Source organism: Conger conger, chromosome 1, assembly GCF_963514075.1.
Source record: "Conger conger chromosome 1, fConCon1.1, whole genome shotgun sequence".
Taxonomy (NCBI): domain Eukaryota; kingdom Metazoa; phylum Chordata; class Actinopteri; order Anguilliformes; family Congridae; genus Conger; species Conger conger.
In genome coordinates this window covers 52,719,248-52,742,569 of record NC_083760.1, presented here as the reverse complement: position 1 = coordinate 52,742,569, position 23,322 = coordinate 52,719,248, and the positions used below count along the sequence as shown (strand labels likewise).

General features: G+C 40.5%; 1 protein-coding gene across 4 annotated transcripts in view; it reads right to left on the bottom strand.

Moving 5' to 3' along the window:
* The window catches only part of LOC133139339 (transmembrane protein 65-like), a 45,292-nt gene that overhangs the window by 5,072 nt on the left and 16,898 nt on the right, over positions 1 to 23,322 (bottom strand). For all 4 annotated transcript variants that reach the window (XR_009709809.1, XM_061258808.1, XM_061258825.1 and 1 more), the window contains exons 3-7: positions 8,848 to 8,892; positions 7,613 to 7,680; positions 6,588 to 6,642; positions 3,662 to 3,704; positions 1,984 to 2,089 (exon numbers count right to left, since the gene is read on the bottom strand). Coding sequence is in view for 3 of the 4 variants with exons in the window: in XM_061258808.1 (XP_061114792.1) it covers positions 1,984 to 2,089; positions 3,662 to 3,704; positions 6,588 to 6,642; positions 7,613 to 7,680; positions 8,848 to 8,892 (317 nt within the window). In the remaining variant the exon portion in view is untranslated. The remainder of the gene's footprint in view (positions 1 to 1,983; positions 2,090 to 3,661; positions 3,705 to 6,587; positions 6,643 to 7,612; positions 7,681 to 8,847; positions 8,893 to 23,322) is intronic.

The window sequence follows — 23,322 nt, the reverse complement described above, 5'->3', positions numbered from 1 at the left end:
TCCCTCTTGTACTATGACCACCAGTGAGCCAAAGTTAGTAACACAGAACTGATAATATTCTCTTACATACTCAAAAATGAGCCAAACGCTTCACGCTACATACAGTATAGCAACGAGAATGAGAGTAATTTGAAATTGAAGTAAGTAGTGTTGCTCTGTAAATTAGCGCCTCTGGACAGTAAATATCACATTTCACATTAAAATAGTTGCCTTTGAACTGCTTACACTGATGATGACAGACAGGACAAAGCCCAATTTGACCAGCAAGCTGAAATATGCTGAGGTGACTGTTGTGAGTATTTATGGTTTAAGCTAACCAATACACAACAGATTTACAGTATAATTCACAAATAAACAACAAATGGAAAAAGGTTTTTCTCAAAAAGTAATGACAGTAGGCAGCTAGAAATCACAGTATTTTAAGCTGTTCTGGCCTGACTTATATCTGACTAAGATACAGTGCCCTCCATAACGTTTGGGACAAAGACCCATCATTTATTTATTTGCCTCTGTACTCCAGAATTTTAGATTTGTAATAAAAAAATTCCATGTAGTTAAAGTGCACATTGTCAGATTTGAATAAAGGGCATTTTTTATAGGTTTTTTAGGTTTCACCATGCAGAAATTACAACAGTGTTTAAACATAGTCCCCCCCATTTCAGGGCACCATAATGTTTGGGACACAGCAATGCTATGTAAATGAAAGTAGTCATGTTTAGCATTTTGTTGCATATCCTTTGCCATGATTGTTGGGAACACCCCAAATGAAAAGAAACACAGCAAAATAATAAAATAATGTATATTTTTGTTTTAATTGGCTAAGCAATGGTAGCATTTACTATTCTAAACCACGCTTTGGGGCTGCAGGCCAGTAGGCATTGGCACATTCTCTGTATCAGACAATGAAGTGAATAAACATGTCTTTGGGTGACGCCCGACAGCTAATAACAACATTTCTGACAAAACTAGATAGGACAATTCTTGCACACAGTGCTGCTGTGCTGAAACATATTAAGAGTGTCATAAAATGTTGAGATGTGCTAGAGGTCTGCATCAGGCTAGAAATGAGGCACAAGCATCTTTACGGTCTGAACCGAATCAGCCTGACAAGCCAAATTTAAAGTGTGAATCCGATAGAGCCTGATTGCTGAAATAACAACAACAACAGCATACAGCACAACAGAAAATAATGTAGTGTTTTCCACAGGAAAGCTGCAAGTGTAGGTGCAAAGCAAAGCTTCTCATTTTTGTAGTGTGGGAAATTAAGACAGCTTTCAGGCGTTTTCAAAACATGTTTCCTTGTTAAACTTGACTTTAATTAGTCTTTAATAAGTCTGCAACAAACAGAACAGTGACATCCTTGTTCTTTCACTATGTGACTGCACAAAGTATGTTTGTAAAATACAGGAATAATTTATATTTTGTTCATTCATAATGATCAGAATAGGCTGGCTAGCTAGCTTTAATGCTGTTTTTCCTTCTGCTAAATGTGACTGCAATTGCTGTCAAATTCGGTTGTTTAAATTACTGCAAAAACTGGAAGCTTTGCGGCATTGTTGCCTTATTAAAAGCTGATGGACGTATTGCTACGCCACTATTTGGAACCTTCTGGGTTGACAGCACTGGAGAACATGCCAGAACCCGATCTGACCTGACATCACTGAGCTAACAAATTAGCCTGATGCCCGACAAGCCTTGTGGGCTTGTGTCCGGATGTAGACCTCTAAAATGTGCAACAGCAGTGGTCTCTGACCCTTTTCCTGGAGAGCCACAGGGTCAACTTGTTTTGGTTTTGTAAATGAGGTAAGTTAACTGCCTAATCAACTGCTCTATCTCATTAATTAAGTGCAGAGTAATCCTGAAAAGCAGCAGACCCTGAAGCTGTCCAGGATCAGGGTTAGAGACTACTGTACGAGGGAGAGTGGGTGGCACAGGAACATTCTGCGGTTCTGCGGGGAGAGGGGCAGAAGCCGGAACACTTACAGAGTGGGAGCTGACCCTGGTCTGCCACATGTCCGCCTGTTTGGGGGTGAGGTCAGGGATCTGCATGCCCAGCCTGCAGGCTAGTGCTTCCACGTAACCTGCAAGGCTACGGACGGCAGCAAACCGCATGCTCCGTCACATACATAGCGGGGCCAGGCATCACAGTCTTCACACACAGCTGGCTGACTAACTGGTGAATGTGAAATTCAACAGCATACATTGTGAAGCAGCGCTACTCAACTCCTCGACCTGCGGGCCGCAGTGTCTGCAGGCACTTGCTTCAACTGCGCCTACACCACCTTTCACTGATTTCACTAATTAGCTTCCCCAGAAGTCAACCTGGGGAAAATACATTCGATATAAAAGTAAAGGTAAAATACTGCAGATCTTGTGACTAATCAAAACATGCAAATGGGATACTGGTAAATAATGTGAATAATCTACAATAATTTTAATCATGCCAAAAGGATAAAATATTTATGACAATTCTTTGACATTAGACCAATGGCTTAGGGCACATGAACAGAAGGCTGTGGGTTTTGGTAAGTTATTTAATTAGAATTATCAGACCATAACAATAGATACATAATTTAAAAACCGTGTGTTAACTTAATATGCATATTGTTTTCATAGTACAATGCAGGGTTGTGCTTTGGTGCTATTGTGTTATGGTACAGTTATTGTTAAAGGTAAATAAATATCTGTAAACTGCCAAGCATGGAAATACTATGGTCCCTGACAAGCTGTGTTTTTCACTCAATGAAGATGCCTCTCGGTGAAACGGCTCTAATCACTGTAAATAGCCACTGCTGCCTCAGTGATGGATAGACATCTCCTTGGGGGGACCGTGGTGGAGTGCACTGGGAGTCCGGAAACAGGGCCAGAGCTGTCAGTGTGCATCTCTGGGTCTGTCATGGCCAGAGAGACTGGTCGCTAAAGGGCCTCAGAAGAGGCAGACGCTGGCTCCACAGTCCACTCGGAAGGACAGCAACCCAGAAAAAGTAACATTAACAATGTCCATGGGACCTCATTCTGCTCACCAGGACAAATGCTCTGTCTCCAGTCTGAGAACAATTTTTTTTGTAAGTATAAAAATAACACGAAAAACCAATGTTGGTCATTACCATTGGCCTGACCTTAAAATGCTAGGCTTAACCTTTTACTCATTGACTAATCTGTGGAACCTTTCAAATCTATCTCATTTCTAATATCATTATATCCTAATTTAAATCTTAACGTGACGGTGTTTCACTTGTATGTCCTTTTTTGAAAGAAGAACGAGCAGGTGCGCTGTCACTTTAAAATGCCACGGAATACAAATGTGCTTCTCCGCTCAAATAAAACTTAATATAACGGCATCAATAACTGGAGCACACTCCGGCTCCCACCACCACAGCTGTAACGCAGTCTCGGGTGTGTGTGTGTGTCTTGTAATAGAATGGCACCTAGGGTCTTATTGTGAGTGAGAGGTCTCATCGGGGAGCGATGATTCCTGCAATCCAGCTTGTCCTCTGAGAGCTTTTGCGAAGATTAACAGGACCGCTTTGCAGAGGCGGGCGGGCCGTCGGCGAAGTACCCACAGTGGAAAAATATGAGGCCAATTACAGTTTATGACTGATCAGCATATGCTGATGGGCTCAGAGTGGGGGACCGGTTTGATCCGGGCGAGACGTCTTACCCGAGTCCGGCCAAGTCCGACACCAGGTTGCCCAGGGCAGCAGCTGCAGTTACCGGGGGTGAAAAAAAGGTTTGGAGGTTAGGTGGGCGGGTGGGGGGGACATTAGATACGCAGATGAAGTCACAACGTTACCCTCGTTCTATCCAGGGTTTATCTCCAAGGTAGCAGACTCCAGCATGATAGCTACTTAATGCTTCCTGAATCGCACACGGCCAAGTCTCAAAGATGATTTATCTGGTCATAACAAAGTAATCTGCCTGTGGAGGAGGCCGATAGCATTTTCATCAAATAACAGGGAGGAGAGGCCGTGAGTTTTGGCAGTGACGTGGTTTGCGCCATGTTGGGAGAGCTTGTATCCTGCTGTGTGGATGAAGGAGGGGTCGCGGTGACCCTGAACACGGAGAAGGAAATCAATGGCCATTGATCTGAACACCATGGTAATGTAACGTGACAACACAGCGAGTGGGAGGGGCCGTCTCGGTACTTCCATGGCTGACAGGACATGTGACAAAGAGGCTTTACCCCTGAAATTCTAAAGGGCACTCGTGTCGCACTGTGGGGAGACAATTTTTCACCGCTAAAGTATTTGGCACTGACAATCTTGCCGCTGAGGTTTAAAGAGGGCGATTTATCATCTCCAATCAATTGACAACGTTAATTGCATTTAGCACCAGGAGACATGTTTGTTTTTTCATTAAAAAAGGCCTGAAGACCCTCAGGCCTGGTGTGCTACTGTAATTTTAACGTTCCCAGAAACACTTAGGCCACTTTGGGATGTTTAGTTCGAAGCCGACTGTTCAAACGGTGACGAAACACAAGCTCCAGGCGGCCCTCCAAAAAAGCAGAAACGGTAAATGCGCTCAAGATGCATTTAACACGATAGGAATGTAATAAAAGTCAGAACCTCCATCCATCACGGGTAACCATTAGCGAGAGGGAGAACACCTTTTGGGAGAAAAGGCGTTTCATCGGAGTGATCTTATTTCTTCTACCAATAAAAACGAGAAAATGTTTAATCATCTCATAAACATCCTCGATGGAAAGATAATAATTTACAGCTCCTTGTTTGTACAACCTTTGGAAAAAATAGTAGTAATAATAATAATAATAAAAGCTTTTTAAAATAACTTTTTTTTACCAGAAGTACAGGGTGAGCCTTTCTCCTCTTAACATTACATGTACATTTCACTTTGTGAAATATGACCAAGGCACTACTTCAACCGAGTATAGGGCAGACTTTAAATCAAACAGGGCCCAAAGGTGACCAGTCACTGTCAGTGACAGATGTGGCTGTCCTATGAGAAGCACTGCTCTTTATCTGGCCTGTAGGGTGGTACATTGACAATGCTATTATACGGTTCAATAGCAGCCTTACATAGGTACTGTACCGTGCCATAACTGTGACTCAAGAGGTTTCAAATTCAGTTTTTATCATGTCTTGTACTTCCGCATAAATGAGTAGACAAGAATCAACTGTTTATTGAGCAGACTGCACCTAAGAGCCAGAGTGATGCTCTCTTAATGCAATCTATCCCTAGCAAGAGAAAGTTACTTTCCCTGTAATGAAATTGTAAAAACAGATCACCACACTCTGCCTTCGCTCAACACTTCCTTCTGTTTGCAGCAAACACTGTCTGCTCCCTAGTTACCTCACTGGAGTCAGTGAAGAGACTGAGACAGGCAGCATTTCACTGGAGTCAGTGAAGAGACTGAGACAGGCAGCATTTCACTGGAGTCAGTGAAGAGACTGAGACAGGCAGCATTTCACTGGAGTCAGTGAAGAGACTGAGACAGGCACATAACATTAAAGGCAACTTCAGAACTTCATTACTGGCATTCTCCTGCACTGCAAAAAATGTTTTGTTCTTGTAATGAGACTTAAAATATTTTTTTCTCTCAAGTTGAAAGGTGTTTTACTGTAGGTTACTGTTAGTGAAATTGTATGGCCCCATTGGCAAGTAATGAAATTAGTCAAGCTGTCTCACCTCTTGGCAATATTTCTGCCTTATTTTGCAAAAAAATGATAGAAATACGATATTAAGTCTAGATACAAAACTAAAATACCTGTTGAGATTGACTTAGTTTTAGTCAATTATTTGCAGTAAAGTCAGAGTGATTTTCTGTGAGTATGGACCACCAATTCACTCCTCCAGTATCATCACCATTAATAAGGAGATACTTATTTGCTTTATTTCACTTATCTGACCAATTTCTTGAAGGTGAAGGGTGTATCATATGGTTATTGTTGTTTCTATTTTACAGTGCCCAGAATGTTAATGGCACAATATAACAAACACCCAATATGAACTTTATGACTCAACATAAAAACCACATCCGCAATGACCATAAGTCTTCAATGATGGATCAATTCTCTCTCCTGTGTGATATATTATGTATGATATACCCCACCCCCTCCCCTCCAAGAAAAATAATATTGGTATTGCATTTCACACGGTTTAAGTGCACAGTGGACTATGGACTCCAGTGGCTGCTCAACACAGCCCATCTCTTTTCCCTTCTCAACGTTTCTGTATTATTCACGGACGGGATGTGGGGACCTGGAGACTCTCTTCCAAGGATGCCAGGCTGTCAGAGCAGGACAGAGCAAGACCTACAAGGTCACCCCGATCTGGAGCTCTGAGCTAGTAGATAATTAATCAGGATAAGGACAGAATTCATACCTTGGCCGGTATGAATAACGGGCTGCTCTCCTGTAGGATTACTGCACATCGCAGTGGATTACTGCTCCTCGTTTTCTGCGCTAATTAGCATTGGTAACTCATGACTGCATTCATGAATTACTGTTACTTATGTTTTCTCCACTGAGAGGAGCTTAGAAACAAGCTAATATATAAGTGGTCCCACAGCCCAGTGCTGTATAAACAGTGATACAGATCAAGCACTCACAGTTACAGTGCATACAAACCTGCCATGGTGGAGATTCCTAAGATCACTCCTATGGATAATTCAATCTGAGTCCCCTGCAAATCAAAAGGAAACAATTAGTTGTGTTGTTTTTATATTCTTCTTCTACTGTCGGCATATTTGTATAATTTGTATTTATATAATTTTAATCCCCATTTACTAATGTTTTTCACTGAATTCCCAAAGTCCTATCCCTGCATCTCCCACTGAATTCAGAACAGCATTTTACCAGAGAGGAGCTATTCTTATGTGGAGAGATAGGTGACAGCATTTTTGACCCTCCATAGAAGACACAACAACCAAAAATTCTGCCCTGGGTGCTGCTAACATGGAGGTCACTGGAACAGTCAGGGTTCCATTACAGACTGTGGGTGTATCACTGTTCTAAAACTGTGCTTTAATAGGAAACTAAGCCCCACAGCACAATTTTTGTCAACTTTTAAGTGGTTTCTGAGTTCTATAAAGAGGTTGAAATGAAAACCCCCATATTGGAAGTGGAGTATCTTGAAGGTACGCTATACTGGAAATTGCACTGGATCTTCAAGTGACCAATATAGTAAACATGGGTGTGTTTGTAATGGGGTGTTGTGAAATGAGCTGTTTTGGGCTTGGGTATTGTGGGTAAATGTGTTAAAAAGCTGAATGACTCTGCAAATATGCTTTAACAAAGTTGAAGAGTAATTATGTTGGTGTAATAATAGAGACAGGTGTGGGTCTGGGAAACTGAAAATTATGTTTTCTATTCCACTTAAGCAAACCTTGGATGATTGGATATCAGCCATGCTCAATTAAGTTCTCTCCGTTCTGGATTTCAGAGAAACTATTTTCACACGACAGACAATGAAATGGCATACACTTCAATTCTAGCCTTCACTGACCTGAAAAGCAATTAAATGACTTCCTGATATATAGCATTAGCAGTGCAATAGGTCTGTATGATTACATTTATCACCCGAGTGATTCCTACATTAGACAGCAATGATACTGTTGCCCTCCGGCTCACGGTGGCATTGTCCCATAACTTACTGCGACAATCATGATGGCATTGTCCAGGAAGCCAAATCCGACAAATGGGATAGCATTGTGTAGAAGCACTGAAATCACAAGAGTGCAGACATTTAAGACACATAACAAAGAGAAAACCTAAGAGCCAGTACGACCATTTTCAATCTATACTGTGCCTGCAAGCAGAGATTAGCTATGGCCTGAAGACTGAGTCACCCCAGACGAGATTTTTTCACACGTCCCCTATCTGATGGTATCCTGCATTGGACTGCAGTATCCCCATCCAGGTCCCCAAACAAGAGCTGAAAAAGTATATACCAATAAGCTTTTAAAGCTTATAAAACATTATGACCACACACAGATGAAGTGAATAATGATGATTATTTCATAACAATGGATTGTCAAGTAGACCATATGCTGACATTGTAGTGGCATTGAGATTGGTTTTGAAATGGGTGAGATATTGAGGTTCAAAATGTGCTATTTTGAATGGATATTACCGTGCTCATTATAACATTTAATGACAGCATCACCACAGGTGTACAAACTAATTGGAAAGGAACTACAAATCAGAGCCTCTATTTTCAGGGAGTCAAATAAGGGTTACTTAATTAGTGGCATCAAATCCAAGAAATACTCATTGTTCATAGCTAAGATGAGACATTGCCTTCATCAGTGAACTGATGAATTTCAGGAATTTCAGTGAAACTCAGTGAAGCTATTTTTGTTTTGCCTTTGATGAGTTAGTCTTAGTCTCTTCGTAGTGCATGTTGATGAATAGTCAATCAGTGTCATGAATTATGAAATAATAAAAACTTGAGATATGGGAAAATATCTACTGGCGTGGGAAAAGCATACACCATATGTCTCCGACCTGCATGATATGGAGTTTGCTCCAGTGCAATGGAAAATACAGAGTGGAATTTCCCTGGGTAGTCATTCAATAGTCAGCAGTTTTATTTGTTATTTACCTCAATCCTCCTTCCAAGACCAGCCACATGGCAGTCAAAAAGTTTATGATACCCTTATCTTTATCCACAGTATGGCAGACATACATGCACCAATACACACCAAGTCTCAGTGAGAATAAAGAGCATCACTGCATATGACTGGAGCCAATGAACACACGTTTTCTGACCAATCAGGAAGGGGACGGGGCACACTGCCGTTTTGTTGTGGGTTACCCAGCACAGGCCCTGGTCCTGGCACATCTGTGATGGAGGCAGACACAACCACTTTGTAATTAATGCACTTACCGTATCTAAGCTGAGCTGCAGTTGGAGGGGCCATCTCCAATTTCTCTGGAAGACAGAAAAGTCGGAATCAAGATCTCAATCATAGAGCAGCAGTGAATATGAAGTGGATGATTCAAAAATTACATAATGCCAAAAAGGGTTGCATATTTCCTATCAAAATTAAACATTAAGTAATTCAAAAGGTATAATAGGCCTACTTATGTACAAAAAATGGAAATATGTCAATACTAAGTAAGTAAATGTTTAGTGAATGGAGGCAAGGATGTTAATGATAGCAAGGCATGCCTTGCTACAGCTGTGTACCAGTCAAAAGCCCATCCCATCTCAGATTACAAGGCTATTACAGTGAGCTCGCAATGTGTGCTTTGTTACTGCTGCTCAGCTGGGATCTTCACTTCAAAACAGGCATGGCATCCTTCTTTTAAACAGCCATTTGAATCCACTTCCCAGGTGGCAACCCTCCCAATTTATGCAACTTGATATTAATTTATTAATGTATGTCTATACATGATATTATACACGCACATGTGTGGATGACAACTATATTTGAAAATGGCTTTATGACATTATAAAAAATTATTGGAACAAAAATAAATTAGCAATGACAGGCTGGTCTGGCCCTCTATTCAATGTACAGACAATAGCATACAGTATCTGAAAGTTTGACTGTAACCTCATCATGTTTCACCATGTTGTGAGAGCAGTTTGAAAAATGTTCTCTGGCCATAATGTAGCCAGGGCATCTTTAGTGCCTACTGGAGCTACAGCATTACCCCTGGAGTAAGTGGTATGCTCCACACTTTGTTTCCTGCCTCGCCACACGTTGGAGTGTCACTGGTCAAATGGGGGCCTGTTATTTGGCTGCGTCAGCCACAGTTGGACTGAGGCCCTCCGGCGCGGTAACTGCACAGCTCAGCCGGAGAGTGAAAGAAACAGTGGGCCGGCTGCAAGAATGTCAGAGGACACACAGTCTGTTCAATCCCCCAAACTGCCGGATGGCGTTGCAGTGACGATACGAGGCACAGACCACAAGAGCTATTCCAAACAATGCTTGAAAAAGGAAAACAAGAAAAGAATGCGGGTTATTGCTGAAAGCCAGGGCACGTGCTGACGCAGAATCACGGCGTACAGAACAATCAACTGTGTTCACAAGCTATTTTGCCGGCTTTTCTTTTGTTGGGATCGGAACTGCGATGATGCCGGCACTCAGTAGAGTGCCCTGGTGTAAAATTCAGCTGTGACCAGCTTGAAATTACCAGCTACCAGCTGGTCAAACCATGTTGGACTATGGAGCTGGTCTGAGCTAGTCAACCAGCTATCAACTGTTTCAAAACCTAGTTTGAGCTGTTTTTTTTCCAGCAGGGAGGTCTGTGAGCAGATCCAGGGCAGCACAGCAGAGGAATTATGGGAGGTGACAGAGTGAGAGAATTACTGTTAATGAAGGCGGTGGACACACCCATAGCATGACCACATCAAGTGGCCAGCAGTAAGAATGTAAAAGATGGTGGACTTGTGGTCAGTCATGCCCTTTTACTGTGACACAGATTAATATCATTACCAGCCAGTGAAACAATGCTGCTTTTCAGAGGGGAGAAGCTGAAGGCAACCATGGATGAGGTACTATAAATAGAAACATGGTAAAGGCAGAGGCGAGGCATTTCTCGTTCCACTTTTACATGTTTACATGATTCCAATATGATCATATCAAACTTAATCTAATACTTCTGAAAAAATCAATGAATATTTAATATTCTTCTGTGCACTCCTGTGCCCGTGCAACAATATTGACATTTGAATGTCAGTATGCAATATTGTAATTGGTGCTAATATAATTAAGTCTCATTAATGTGGCAGGCGGCATACACTGCACATGCCTGTCCTGTGAGTCATCAATAATATACTGCACAAGATACTGATACTGTCTTAAATACGACAATTAATGTAACTGAACCAGCATTGATATGTTCCAAAACTGTGCTCCACCAGAAATATTTTTTTCCTGTGTGTCTACCCAGCAGTGAGTTCTCACAAATGAGAATCTAAAGACAACCCGGAGTCAGGAAGAGGTGTTTCTATAAATAGAAGTATAGTCCTAGACAGAGAAGAGAAGATTAATGCTGTTTGAGGCAAAAATAATTAACTGCAAACATTTGGACAATTTCCATAACAAATAGAGCTATGAAAAAAGCCACGGTTATAGCACTATGTGCATTTCAGAAAGGCTCTGAATAACAGTTGCTAAATAGAGCTCTACCCTAATACTGCAGTAGGTTCTTACAGGTGCTGGTCAACAGGAAACCTTTTTCTCATTATTTAATTTTTAGTTGCTGCCAGACTGATGAGCTGAAACATCAGGAGGCAGCTAAGTATGAAGTAAAACAAGACATGAAATCAGTTATCTGTGTCTGTGTTTTTATCACACGGGCTATATACAAATGGGTTTTCGAGAATTAAAACAGGATATTATGGGCTACTTTTTGACAGGATTTGGGGCAGGCTATTACACACAGGGGTGAACAGGTGATGTCCGCTTTAAGTTTAAAGCACACCATCAATTTAAGATAGACTTTTAAAGAGCCCATTAAATACCCCCTGCTTCCCATTCCCAATTTGTCTCTCTCAAATTAATTATGTCCTCTGCACAAGGAATACTGCCTTGTTTCCACTCATCAGGACTTTATGAAGATTGCACATAGGTTTGGAAAATAGTTATATAGTTATACTATAGTCATACTATACACAGTAATTATTTGTTGCTGGATGTACACCATCATTTCCTGCTGTTTTGTTCATCCTAGGATTTTGGCACCCCTTACTTCCAAACCTTCCTGGTTATCAGTAATTGTTGGCATATTTAAAACCTATATAAACCCTCAACAGCAGCGAGTTTTAGGAGTATCTGCAAAGTGATATAAACAATATATTATTGCATAAGAACCCCTGATTACTTCATATGGACTAACCCAAAAAAGAGGAATACTCAAAGCTCAGGAACACAACATGTTTAATTCAACTTCCTTTCAGACAGAAAAGCTCATCTTAAGGAATGAGGAGGATGGCTTCTCCCTCTTTGCTCCGCTGGACACAACCCAAAACCGACTTACCAATCAATAACTATACAATTGACGTATAACTTGCATTTCTTCAGTCTGTAAGTCTTAAGTTGGTTTTGGTAGTTACTCAGAGCAGAAATGGTAAAGGAAGGAAACACAATGGAAGGGAACACATCTTTTCCCCCTCGATTTTTATATCTTCCAACTACCATACTGATTTTTCATTGGCTTTATCTATTGTAAGAAGCATAGAGACAAGAGAACACCTATTTTAGATCTGTTCCCACCACTGCAAAAAGTCAGAGTCTTCTAGACTAAAAAGCAGGAACTTCCTGAATGGCCTCTGTGAATACATTTCACCCTGGGGCATTCTGTGAACAATCAATATCTTTCTGACCTTTTAGATAATGACACATTTTTAATGGCCTACATGTTAGCTAACCTATATGACAGAGTGTTAGAATGTGATTTAATTAACCATTCAGACAAGGGCTCAAAGTGGACCCATATTGGACCACCCACCACCCTACCCATAGATATTCTTCAAAAATGAACATAACGGTATGGTATTATCGGAAAGTGTACAAACAAGCTTACCCACAAATTCAATAGTCATGGCCCAAAATAAAGAAATATCATATTACGTGTTTTTTTTTTTCTTGTTAAACCTTCATTTCCAGAAAATGTGTAAACTTATTTTAGTAGATTACAGCATCTAGGCTTCTTTACATTTCCTAACATTTTCATCTTGTTCCCGCTATCATTTGAGCGACAGCAGACTTCTACTGCATGGTGAGTAGGTCAATCTTACACATGAATCTTTAATATGGCCAATTATTTTCTTGTTCACCTCAAATATTACTTCAGCTTCTCCATTTCTTTATCATCACATGGCTCAAACATTTAAATGAAATGACATACAGTAGTGTGCAGCGATGATTATACACCACCACATTTGTCTAAAAGGGGTCCTAATATATTACTTCTTAAATTTCTTTGGGTGAAAATGTATTGAACAATACTATTGTAGGCAATGAGAACAAAAAAATAATTCCCACTTTTACCCCCATTACATTGGGGTAAATGTATGGCTAATAAACAGAAACACTGAAAACATCTTTTTTTTTTGAAAAATTGAAATGTTTATTCATGGCTCATTCCATGATTCTTGATACTAAGCAATTTGTATAAACTGGTTTGAAGCAACATTATTCTGCAAAATTACTTCTGATGGTCAGTTGTTCCAGTATTTAAGGTAACACAAACTTTGAGCAGTGTCACAGTGTTAAACATGATGGCACGAGGAGCTCTGAGAACAATGAGATTGTTCGTAGCCGCATTGTAGCCTTACATGATGCCGGTTGGTTGACTTATTACTTTCGTTTTACTTATTTTTGTTTTCAGAATATATTGTTATCTGTTTACTTATTTTCATCTTCATGAACCAATATTACATTAAATAAATAGTTGAATAGTACTTGGTTTCTGATTTATCTTCATTGTGTTAAGTGTATAATCATCAATGCACACTACTGTAATAACGAAGCCCACATTTACAAAAATGTGTGTACTGCAAAGCCATAGCTTCTCTATAGTGTTAGCTAAGAAACAACACAAATAAGGACCTTCCCGCTTAGTACGGGTTATCCAATTGTGCAGGCCACAACGCAACATAATGTCAGTAAACAAACGTAATGAGAAGTTCCTGAGAGGAGCTCCCGCTAGCGCGCTCGTGCTCGGTGCAGTGAGGCGTGGTGCTTGACATTTTGAAATGGGCCCATGCCAGGGACACTGATGGCCGGTGAATCAGACTGGGTACCTCATCTGCGAGAGGTGGAAATGAATCAGCCGGCTGGCTGCGCTCATTTGGGAGGAAATGCGTCCTGCTGCGTATCCTCTCTCCCAAATGGACGCGGACGCTGCCATGATGAAACTGCAGGTCACAAACGTTCGCGGGGGAAAGAGAAACCGTCGAGAGCCAGGTAATCCTGCAGCTCTAGACCTACACACAGCGGGCTGCTGATAGATTTCCGTATGGAAATGATGCAGGCTTCTTTTAGATAAATGTTTGTTCTGTTTAATTATTAGCAGTAGAAATCCTATAATGAGGTTATCTTTCATCTTGGCTGTGGCATCAGGCACAGCCATCTGCCTGCTGTTATACTGCTACTGCTCATATTACATAAGTTTAATGTAAGCGTTTTAGCAATTTTATGGGGAAGAAAGCCTCGTCTTTGATTGAACATAAAGAAATGGAATTAGCTTATAAAGATAACATCTTTAACTGTTGCGGTGTAAATACATTGTTACTGTGACTGTCAGTGTGACTCTTCCAGACTATTCCTGTTACATGTGTCAGGTCAATCAGAAACTTAATTATAAGAAGCAATACATATCTGCATAATTGTGATAGACTGCAGTTGTCCTTCTTATAAAAGCTGCAAATTATATATGGCACTGCATGCCTCTTTAGTCCACATGAGCATTTTCCAGAACATCAATTTATTCCTCTGAAAATGTGCAGGTTAACCAACCTATCAAACACTTCCAGCTGTAACTGCTTCCATATTATTTATAAATGATCTAGTTAAGAATATATGCTTGATAATTTGCTATTCAGGTATCCCATGTCTTGTAAAATATGAGTGAGTTACTGAGTCAAAACCAATCTAAGGCTGTTTCCTCAGAACAATACAAAAGCAATCCCACCATTTTAGCATAAGCCAGTACACCACGCATTAGAAAGACTGGGATATGTTCCACAGAAGAACACTGCTGCATGAAATAAGTAAGAAAACAAGCCTACATAATTAAAAAATTGGATTGCATTTCCATAGCACCATTCATCTCCAACAGCTTCACAGTAAAGTGTAGGGGGAAGACTCGCACACCGACACTCAATCATCACTGATATATAGCACCCACCTGGTCCTACATGGCAGCCATTTTGTGTCAGGATGCTTGCCACACATCATCTGATATAGAGTGGGGCCAAGAATGCTGGCAGATAACAGGTGACTTTCTGAGCACCTTGGCAGGAGAATCCTCTCTCCGTGTCGGGTTTCACACTGAGTCCTCATTAGTCCCTTTGTGCAAACCAGTGTGGCTCTAGCCAGCATGCTTATGTAACAGAGGATTGCGCTGAGTGGGTGCAGAGTTGACACACAAACTATATAAAAAAACTACCTGCCTGATTTTCTGCAGAGACAATCGTATTTACATAAAAAATTAAAGTACTGGGTGCAAATATTAGAAAAGGAAGCAATGCTAGGACAGGCAGTACAGGAGCCGAAATGGTGCTGTCTATGTTCAGCACCTAATGAGGTCTGTAGGACCATGGACAGTGCTGACATCGCTCACAGTGATGGTAGCCATTTTGGCTCCAGGTCAATCATGTCAGCTGCAACCCATGGCCTAGTTCATGCATTATATAAAGGCCTAGCTCTCTGCCCTAGCTAGGGATCAGCTGTTTAAGTATAGAGATACTCGATTCCATTGTACAACAGAAGCAGTGGATTCAGAGAAAACCTGCTAATCCCAATAATTACAACACAGAGCTCATATAAAGCAGACAATAATTTAATGCTAAATTCCAAACATTTAGATATGCTTGTAAAACTTCTCCAAACTGTATAACACAATGCATAATTTCCTGGTCTTACTTAACAAATGTTGCACAAATCATTCACGGGTACTGCAAATGCAGAAATGTCATTGGCCAATGTGACAACTCGTCTCGTTGCACCTGTCATCACAGTACTAGATTGCACATACACACAGGAAGTGCATCCAGACTGCTGTCGCAGGTCTCGGCAGTAGGCTAGTGCAGCGTGACTATTAGATCTGCCATTGTGTGCTGGTGCAGGGAGCGTGTCTAACAAAAGAGAATATTGCCTATTCTGAACTTCAACATGTTCAAACTTTGTTACTGTGAATAACTGCTCTTATTGTTTTCATTGTCATGTCCATTCTTCTCTTTTGTTCGCGACAAACCAATGGACAGGCCATTTTATCTTTGAAACTTTAGTGTGTACTGATTGATGGGAGCTTCTGGAGTACACTGAGCTCTATATGCAGAGGGTGGTATAATACCGTAGGTGGTTTCTCCCTCCCCCTTTCATGCTGTGTGCATGCTGTGATCGATATTGTGCACAAAACACTTGTCATTTTATTATTTAGTGTGCGTGTGTATCTGGGCACGAGCACCAGGGGTTTGGTAAGTTGCTGTACTCTTCCCCTGTTGATACGCCCCCTGTTGTACTTGGCTCTCCTTCCTAATACTTCCTCCTGTTGGAGGTACAGGCAACTGTCCTTTTAAATGCTTCTTTTACCGTTAGTGTGTTTAATATTAGTCCTATATCTTCCAGTCCATTATCTTCTTTTTCTTCATCATTATAAAGTTTGACAAAATGGTGGTTCCTCAATGTATCTGAATACCAAATATCTGCTCCTTTATAATAGTAGGAGTACCTGCCTTAAGAATTTTTCTATTAAACTACCTCCTTGAACGCAATTCCCAAGGTGGCATAGTTGGTGTATTCCCATAATTTTTTCATATTGCGAAGGTCTGTAAGAAAAGCCTCTGCTGTATTATGCTGCCTTAAAGACGTGATGAGCATGAACTCTTTTGACCTTGAGAATATGTCTGTCGGCAGGGCTCAGTTTAATTACTGGATGATAATTAAACAGCCATCTTGTGAACTAAAGCATGTCATTAACTTTCTTAGAGCAACTAGTCGGTGTTTGATGAAGTCCCTTAGCGTTAACATTGGTAGCTTCCCATTATAGTTTATCTATAGTTTGGTTATACTGTATGATGCTAGCTTTGTGTTCTGCATCCAGAGGAATTCTTCTTTCCAGAAATATTAGTTGATGACAGGAGAAAACCTGATACCTGACATGAAATGAGCACTGTATATATGTATGGGCATTTTGAATGCCGTTCAGGTCGTTTTAATTTCAGCCAGTCTGCAGTTGGCTTTAGAATTGTTAGCCTATTTTCTTATACTACACAGTAAAACATTTTTTAATGTATTTTGTTCTTGGTATTTTTGGATGTTTCGGTTTATAAATGAATGAAACAGCTATTACTAATAACTAATAACTGATATATGATTCGCTCTGTTATGACCCTGCACATGTTCAACAGGCTCCTCTATTATGAAAGGCAGCTGCACTGCATGGTTTCAAAGAACATGGAAATGCAGGAATTCTGATTGAAGTAATGATCTGTGCAACCAGTGCAACATGTTTGTCAATGAAATCATTAATAAGCTGTGGTGCAAAGGTAATTTCACAAACGGCCAACCAGCTAATTCTCATTCCAGAGACTGAAATGACAAATGGGTTGCTTAAATGAAATACAGTAGAGCCTCTGAGATTAAACAGATGGACCAGTTACAGATGGACCAGTCAACCGAACAGGGGGACTGTGAAAGTAGACTACACATTTTCAAGTTATATACAATATAGATTTTCTTTGTTATTATCACGGATGCAAAGAAATGAACCTCAAGCAGAAACAAGTTATAATTTATACTGGGGAAAAAAAACAGGTATTTGGGAGCGAGCAATTTGAGGGAGGGACATAATGAAACTAAAATGATACTGTACATTCATAACAACACAGATTGCTTGACACATGGGTGATTTTATTAATGAACAGAGTTAGAAGCAGGTTAACTTGAGCTGGATACAACAGTTTTCCTGTCTGTAATCTCTGATGCTGTCATTTATCAAATGGCTAGAATCATCCATCATTTGCTTTTAATTCATTATTCAGTAGTCCATTCAGTAGTGGCTCTGTATCGACTATCCTTCCAGCTATCATGCTCTTTTCATGGCTAACAGTTTTCATTTTCTTTGGAACACACATAAGCTACTCTGTAAGCTATTCCAATTTCAGGTACAAGCTTTTTTGAAAGCAGCAGTCAACTACAGGCAAATTATTATTAATCTGCGTTTCTATTAACCTGGGTATTTTTTTATTAAACATTTGGAACTGAACATGTGGGGCTGAACAGATCCAATTTCCACCCTAATTTAGAATATCCAATTACCTGCCACCCCAGCCGCGTTCATGCAGGAAGCACACTGCTGATTCTGCAAGCAGACCTTTCAGCCAAAGCCAAAGTATTCCGCCGCAAAGTGTCCACGTCGTAGTCCGACATTGCGAGCTAAAGGAGTTCCTATGGAGTCTTGGCACAATTTCACACGTACACTTTGATGTCTCGATACAGAAGCCAAGCACAGCAAACAGCTGGCTAAAACACTGATCAAAGCAATTGAACTCTAGAATACTGGTGTGCTTTGCCGCGCACTTCTGCTTGCGCATACATAGTTAGCGAGTTCCAGGGGCAGAAGGAATAGTTCCCAATTAAAATGTGCATTTTGAGCTTTGTTGATGTACCATTATATTTGGAAAGACACATTGCTGTTGAGCTTTTGAAAGGAAATTGTCTGCAATTGATCAACAGAAAAAGGTCCACAGAGGTCCATCGTATCATGTCCATTATATCATGGTGAAATGTATCTAAATAAGTAGCCATTTCTATTAAAAAATTGCAGCAAAACTATCTGGATGGATAGATAGCACTTTAATTACATTTTTGGGTGAACTGCCCCTTTAACAATAGTGTAAATACGATTACAAGTTGTCTTTCTCATGCTGTAATATTCTCAGCAATGATTATTTACACTCATTTTACCACTGATTCCTCCTTGCTCCCAGCACAGCGCATTCCACTGACAAGCCAACAAAAAGTTTCCAGGGCAATATGACCTCAGCTCTCCGAGTGAAAGAGGCTGAACGGGGGCGGTTATAGTCTGGATATTTGCCCTCAGTCACGAAAGATCATTTGTCATGGCAAGTGGGGCTACAGCCACTTTGGAGAAATTGTGGAGATTACAAAATGTCAGGTATAGGCCAGCCTATTCCCCAAACTCTAATTAAAGTCATGTCTGGAGTACCAATGGAAATGTAAATGGACAGAAACCGTCCCACACAAATGGCCGACCGATAGCGAATGTGGCAGGAAGAAGCACTGCTCGTAGCAGGCATCAGCGGGGGTCTTGCAATATTTGCCCAGAGCCTGGAAGGGCACACAGCACATATACAACAGGAAACGCTTGTTGGAAGAGTGACAAATACTATTTATTGCCTTCTCCACCCATCTGTTGTTGGCCCACGATGTGTCTTTCTCAGGTAGCTAATGGATATCCTTGCTTTGTGGTGGACCATAATCCCATAAGACACTTTAACACTGTGAACGTGAATGCATTTTGAGTGATTTGTGGAGCCACTGTTATCCTTTTCTGGATTCAGCCCTCATTGGCACTGCGCGGGGTCGATAACCGCAGATGGTACAGGTTTGTTAGAATGCCTGCAGCAATCTGTTAACAAAAAACCGAATTATTCATTGCTTCATTTCAAATCCAATGAGTACTGAACCAAAAGAACATAAATTGCACCACTGTCCAAATACTACTGCACTTTACTACTACTGTATATTGTAGTTAATATGTTAACAACAATATTATTTGTTCAGTATATTTTGTCTGTTAGATGTAGTGTCCTCCAAAAGTATGGCAACAGTAGACATTAGTTGGTTTCTTACTGTACATTTTAGGTTTATCCAATTAAACTTTGTTTATTGGGATTTATAGCAATATACACTCACCTCACTTTATTAGGTATTTATTAGACTTACACTGCTGTAGCCTATCCACTTAAGAGTTATGATGCACTGTGTGTTCAGAGATGCTCTTCTGCATACCACTGTTGTAATGTGTGGTTATTTGCATTACGGTCACCTTCCTGTCAGCTTTGACCAGTCTGGCCATTCTCCTCTGACATCTCTCATTAACAAGGCGTTTCTGCTTTTTGCACCATTCTCTGAAAACACTAGAGACTAGTGTGTGTGAAAATCCCAGGAGATCAGCAGTTTCTGAGATAATCAAACCACCCTGTCTGCCACCAACAATCATTACACGGTCAAAGTCACTCAAAATCACATTTTTCCCCCATTCTGATGGTTGATGTGAACATTACCTGAAGCTCCTGGTCCAAATCTACATGATTGTATGGATTGCACTGCTGCCACACAATTGGCTGATTAGATAATCACATGAATAAGTAGGTGTAATAAAGTAAAAACATTTTTTTCAGTGCAGATGAGGGGGAGTCCTTTGGACCATGGTTCCTTCCTTCCTTCACACTTTCGGCTTTCCGTCTCTTTGGCAAAGGTTTATTTCCATCTCAACTGTCCATAAAACTTAGTTCCAGAACTCTTCTGGCTCGTCGTTTTTCTGGCAAAACAAATCTTGCTGCTGATGAGACGTCTTGCAGTGTAACCTCTACCTCTCTAATTCTGCTCTCAAAGTCTTCTTTGTACAGTGACTGGTGATATTTCCACCCCTCCCTTATGGAAACTGCTAGTGGTGTCACTGACCACTGTTTTAGGGTTTTTGTTCACAGCTCTTAGGACTTGTCTGTTGCTGTATATGATATACCCAGTATCTGTGCTCTCCTTCTAAATGAATTTGCCTGTTCTCTCAGTTTACGGCTTAGTTTTTAAGCCACATAGTTAACTATGGCATTTTTAAGCCATAGTTAGTCCTCTGGTCTTCATGATAATGTACGCCTCTTTGTCCACAACTGCAATCTTCACGGCACTCACTGCTCTTTCGTGTATAAACAAACCCACAGAAAAGGTCCCGTGGAAGAGTTAACACCTAACAGCCATCCATAAACTTACTTTTGCACCGCTGAAAACAAACAAGTAGCATTTGAGCCACAGGAAACAATGACCATACAATGACCTACAAATGGACCTCTTCAATATTTCCTGGAACAGCTATAACGATTTTTAGAACTGGACCATTTCAGATGAATGATATCTATTAAAGTAACTGGGTTATTAGAGCTGTATTTGAAATGAAATATTGCTGCCTTGAATGAAACAGTTCACTTAAAATATAGAAAAAACAAATTACAAGGACAGGTTCAATGTCATCTTTGACAAAATTCTAGTCTAACACAGCCTGTAATGTTGAATAACTTCTCAATATATTCCACTCTCTTGCGCATCTAATATGTCTGCATCTAACTATGACAGCTGCAATTGTCACTGCCAAATTAACACATTGCATACATGGCTTTTAAAAAGACCTGTGACTTTCCTGGCAGATTTTAGGTAATCTTACTGTTATAAAAAATGTGAAATCTTCTTTATGAATCAGCCATGTCCTGTATTGTGCCTCATTTGCATAGTAATTAGTCACTGTGGTATTGACATTTATGGAAACAGCAAGTTAAATATGCATGACCCAGACAGATCTCTCCCGGACATTTTCCCGGTGGTAGTGCAGTAGAGCTTGCCACCCACTGCAGGTGACTTGTGAATCATACATATTATTTCTCCACCGGTTTAATGGCCACAGATTAAGGGCTTTTGTGGATTCCACAGAGGGCACTGGTTCCTGACCTCTTACTGTATTCATATTGAAATGTGCTGCGTGGCAAAGGTGAGGTGTAGTGAGGCCTTACAGTGATTGTTCTGAAAGATGTAACATTCATAAACCATTTCTTATGGTTTCTCACACTCAATGTTTCTGTTCAGTTACTTGAGGATATATTTTTTGGCTTGGGTATGAAATTACAGTTCTGGTTCCAGGCAAACGTCAATGGATTTTGGTAATAAAGGAGTCCTAATCAGTACACCCTTGTTTTATGCCTACCAAATAGCAAGCCTGTATTTCCACTCCCATTGCAGCAGCAGGATCAATGCACAGAGAAATGAGAAATTGTCAACGTACCACCCTTTTAGTTATTTCACTTACTGTAGTTTAACTTAGTGTGACAGTGCATCATGAAGGTTAGAGAGCTAGGCTGTAGGTTCAATTCCATGGTGAGGCACCGAATTGTTTCAGTAAATACCCATCTTTATAAACGGGCTGTATGTAAAAGAATGTATGTAAACTAAGTCGCTCTAGATTTTTGCATCTCTTGAATGCCGTTATTATTGGGGTTTTTTTCTTAATTGATTTTCACAAATAATTCATATTTTTCAGAATTCCAGCTGTTCCGTTACTGCTCAGAGTAATGGTATTTCAGTAGGTCTCAATATCATGAGTGAGATGGATTTGACTTAGGCTTCCGGTGAGCTTTAATTAGAACAGAACCATTGAAGCTCAGAGACTGTGAAGTGGGGAAAATGGGAGCCCTTATATGGGCATGAAGTCTGCTGAGTGCAGCTTGTCCAATAAGCATGTGATAGAAAGGTGAATATGTTGAAAGGGTTTGCTGAAACACCTACTGTATAGGCCTTGGAGCACACAACAAAATCTTCGCCAATGGCAAATTGATCCAGGAGTTTCACATAACCTAACCTATATGGTCAACTGATCATTCCTTGTTTTGCATGGTCATAGCTAGCCAACTGAAAAATGAAAAAATGCTTGACTGTGCTTACTCATGTTGCCCTTCACATTTTTCACCCTTACCCAACAAGTTTCCTTTACTCAACATGTCACTGTGGGACCGAGAACCAAAAGTATTCAAACTAGGCCAGCACAACCTCCAGGAGTGTCGCTCAACTGGACTCGGGTTGCCCCCCTCTCTGACTCAGTGACTGAGTGCAGATTAAGCACAATAACTAGCTTGATGGGGACAGTGCGCTCTAGCGTTTCATATACTGGGATATTCATCAACATTTCACGTCCACTCATTCCTCGAAATTGTTGGAAAAAGTTGGGTCTTTTTAATATACAGTGGGCTCCACAATTATTGGCACCCTCGATAAATATGCACTGAAAAAATAACAAATAATACCATTATTGACATAAACTTTATGTGTGCTTTATTAATGTTAGAATGGAATCACCCAAAGTCTCGCATTTTTCAACCACCCCTGGTAAAGAAGACAGCCGAGAGTACTTTTATAATCTGTGATAAAGTTAGAGAATACATTTGGTGGGATATTTGACCATTCCTCCATGCAGAAGATTTCAAGATCGTTGAAATCCTTGGGTTCACGCTTATGCCATCTTCAGTTCAGACCACAGGTTTTTGATGGGGTTTCAGTCTGGAGACTGAGAAGCATATCAGAGAACATGGATGTTGTTTTCAAGTAACCATTTCTGTGTGGACTTTGAGGCACATTTTTGAGTCATTGGTTTTTCAACTCAATAGAACTTTATTTATCCCACAAGGAAGAGTGAAAAACATGAGGGTTCAAAGAAACAGCAAGACAACATTCAGCAGACACATACATCAATACAAACAGCAGCCAAGATCAGACATAAATGTAAAAAAGCAGCTTTTTAGACTGTAGTGGTGTTTAAAAGGGAACTGGACAGTGTTCATTTAAAAGTATAATTGCTCCTGGAACAATTGTGTTTTTCCTCCGGTTTGTTCTACAGT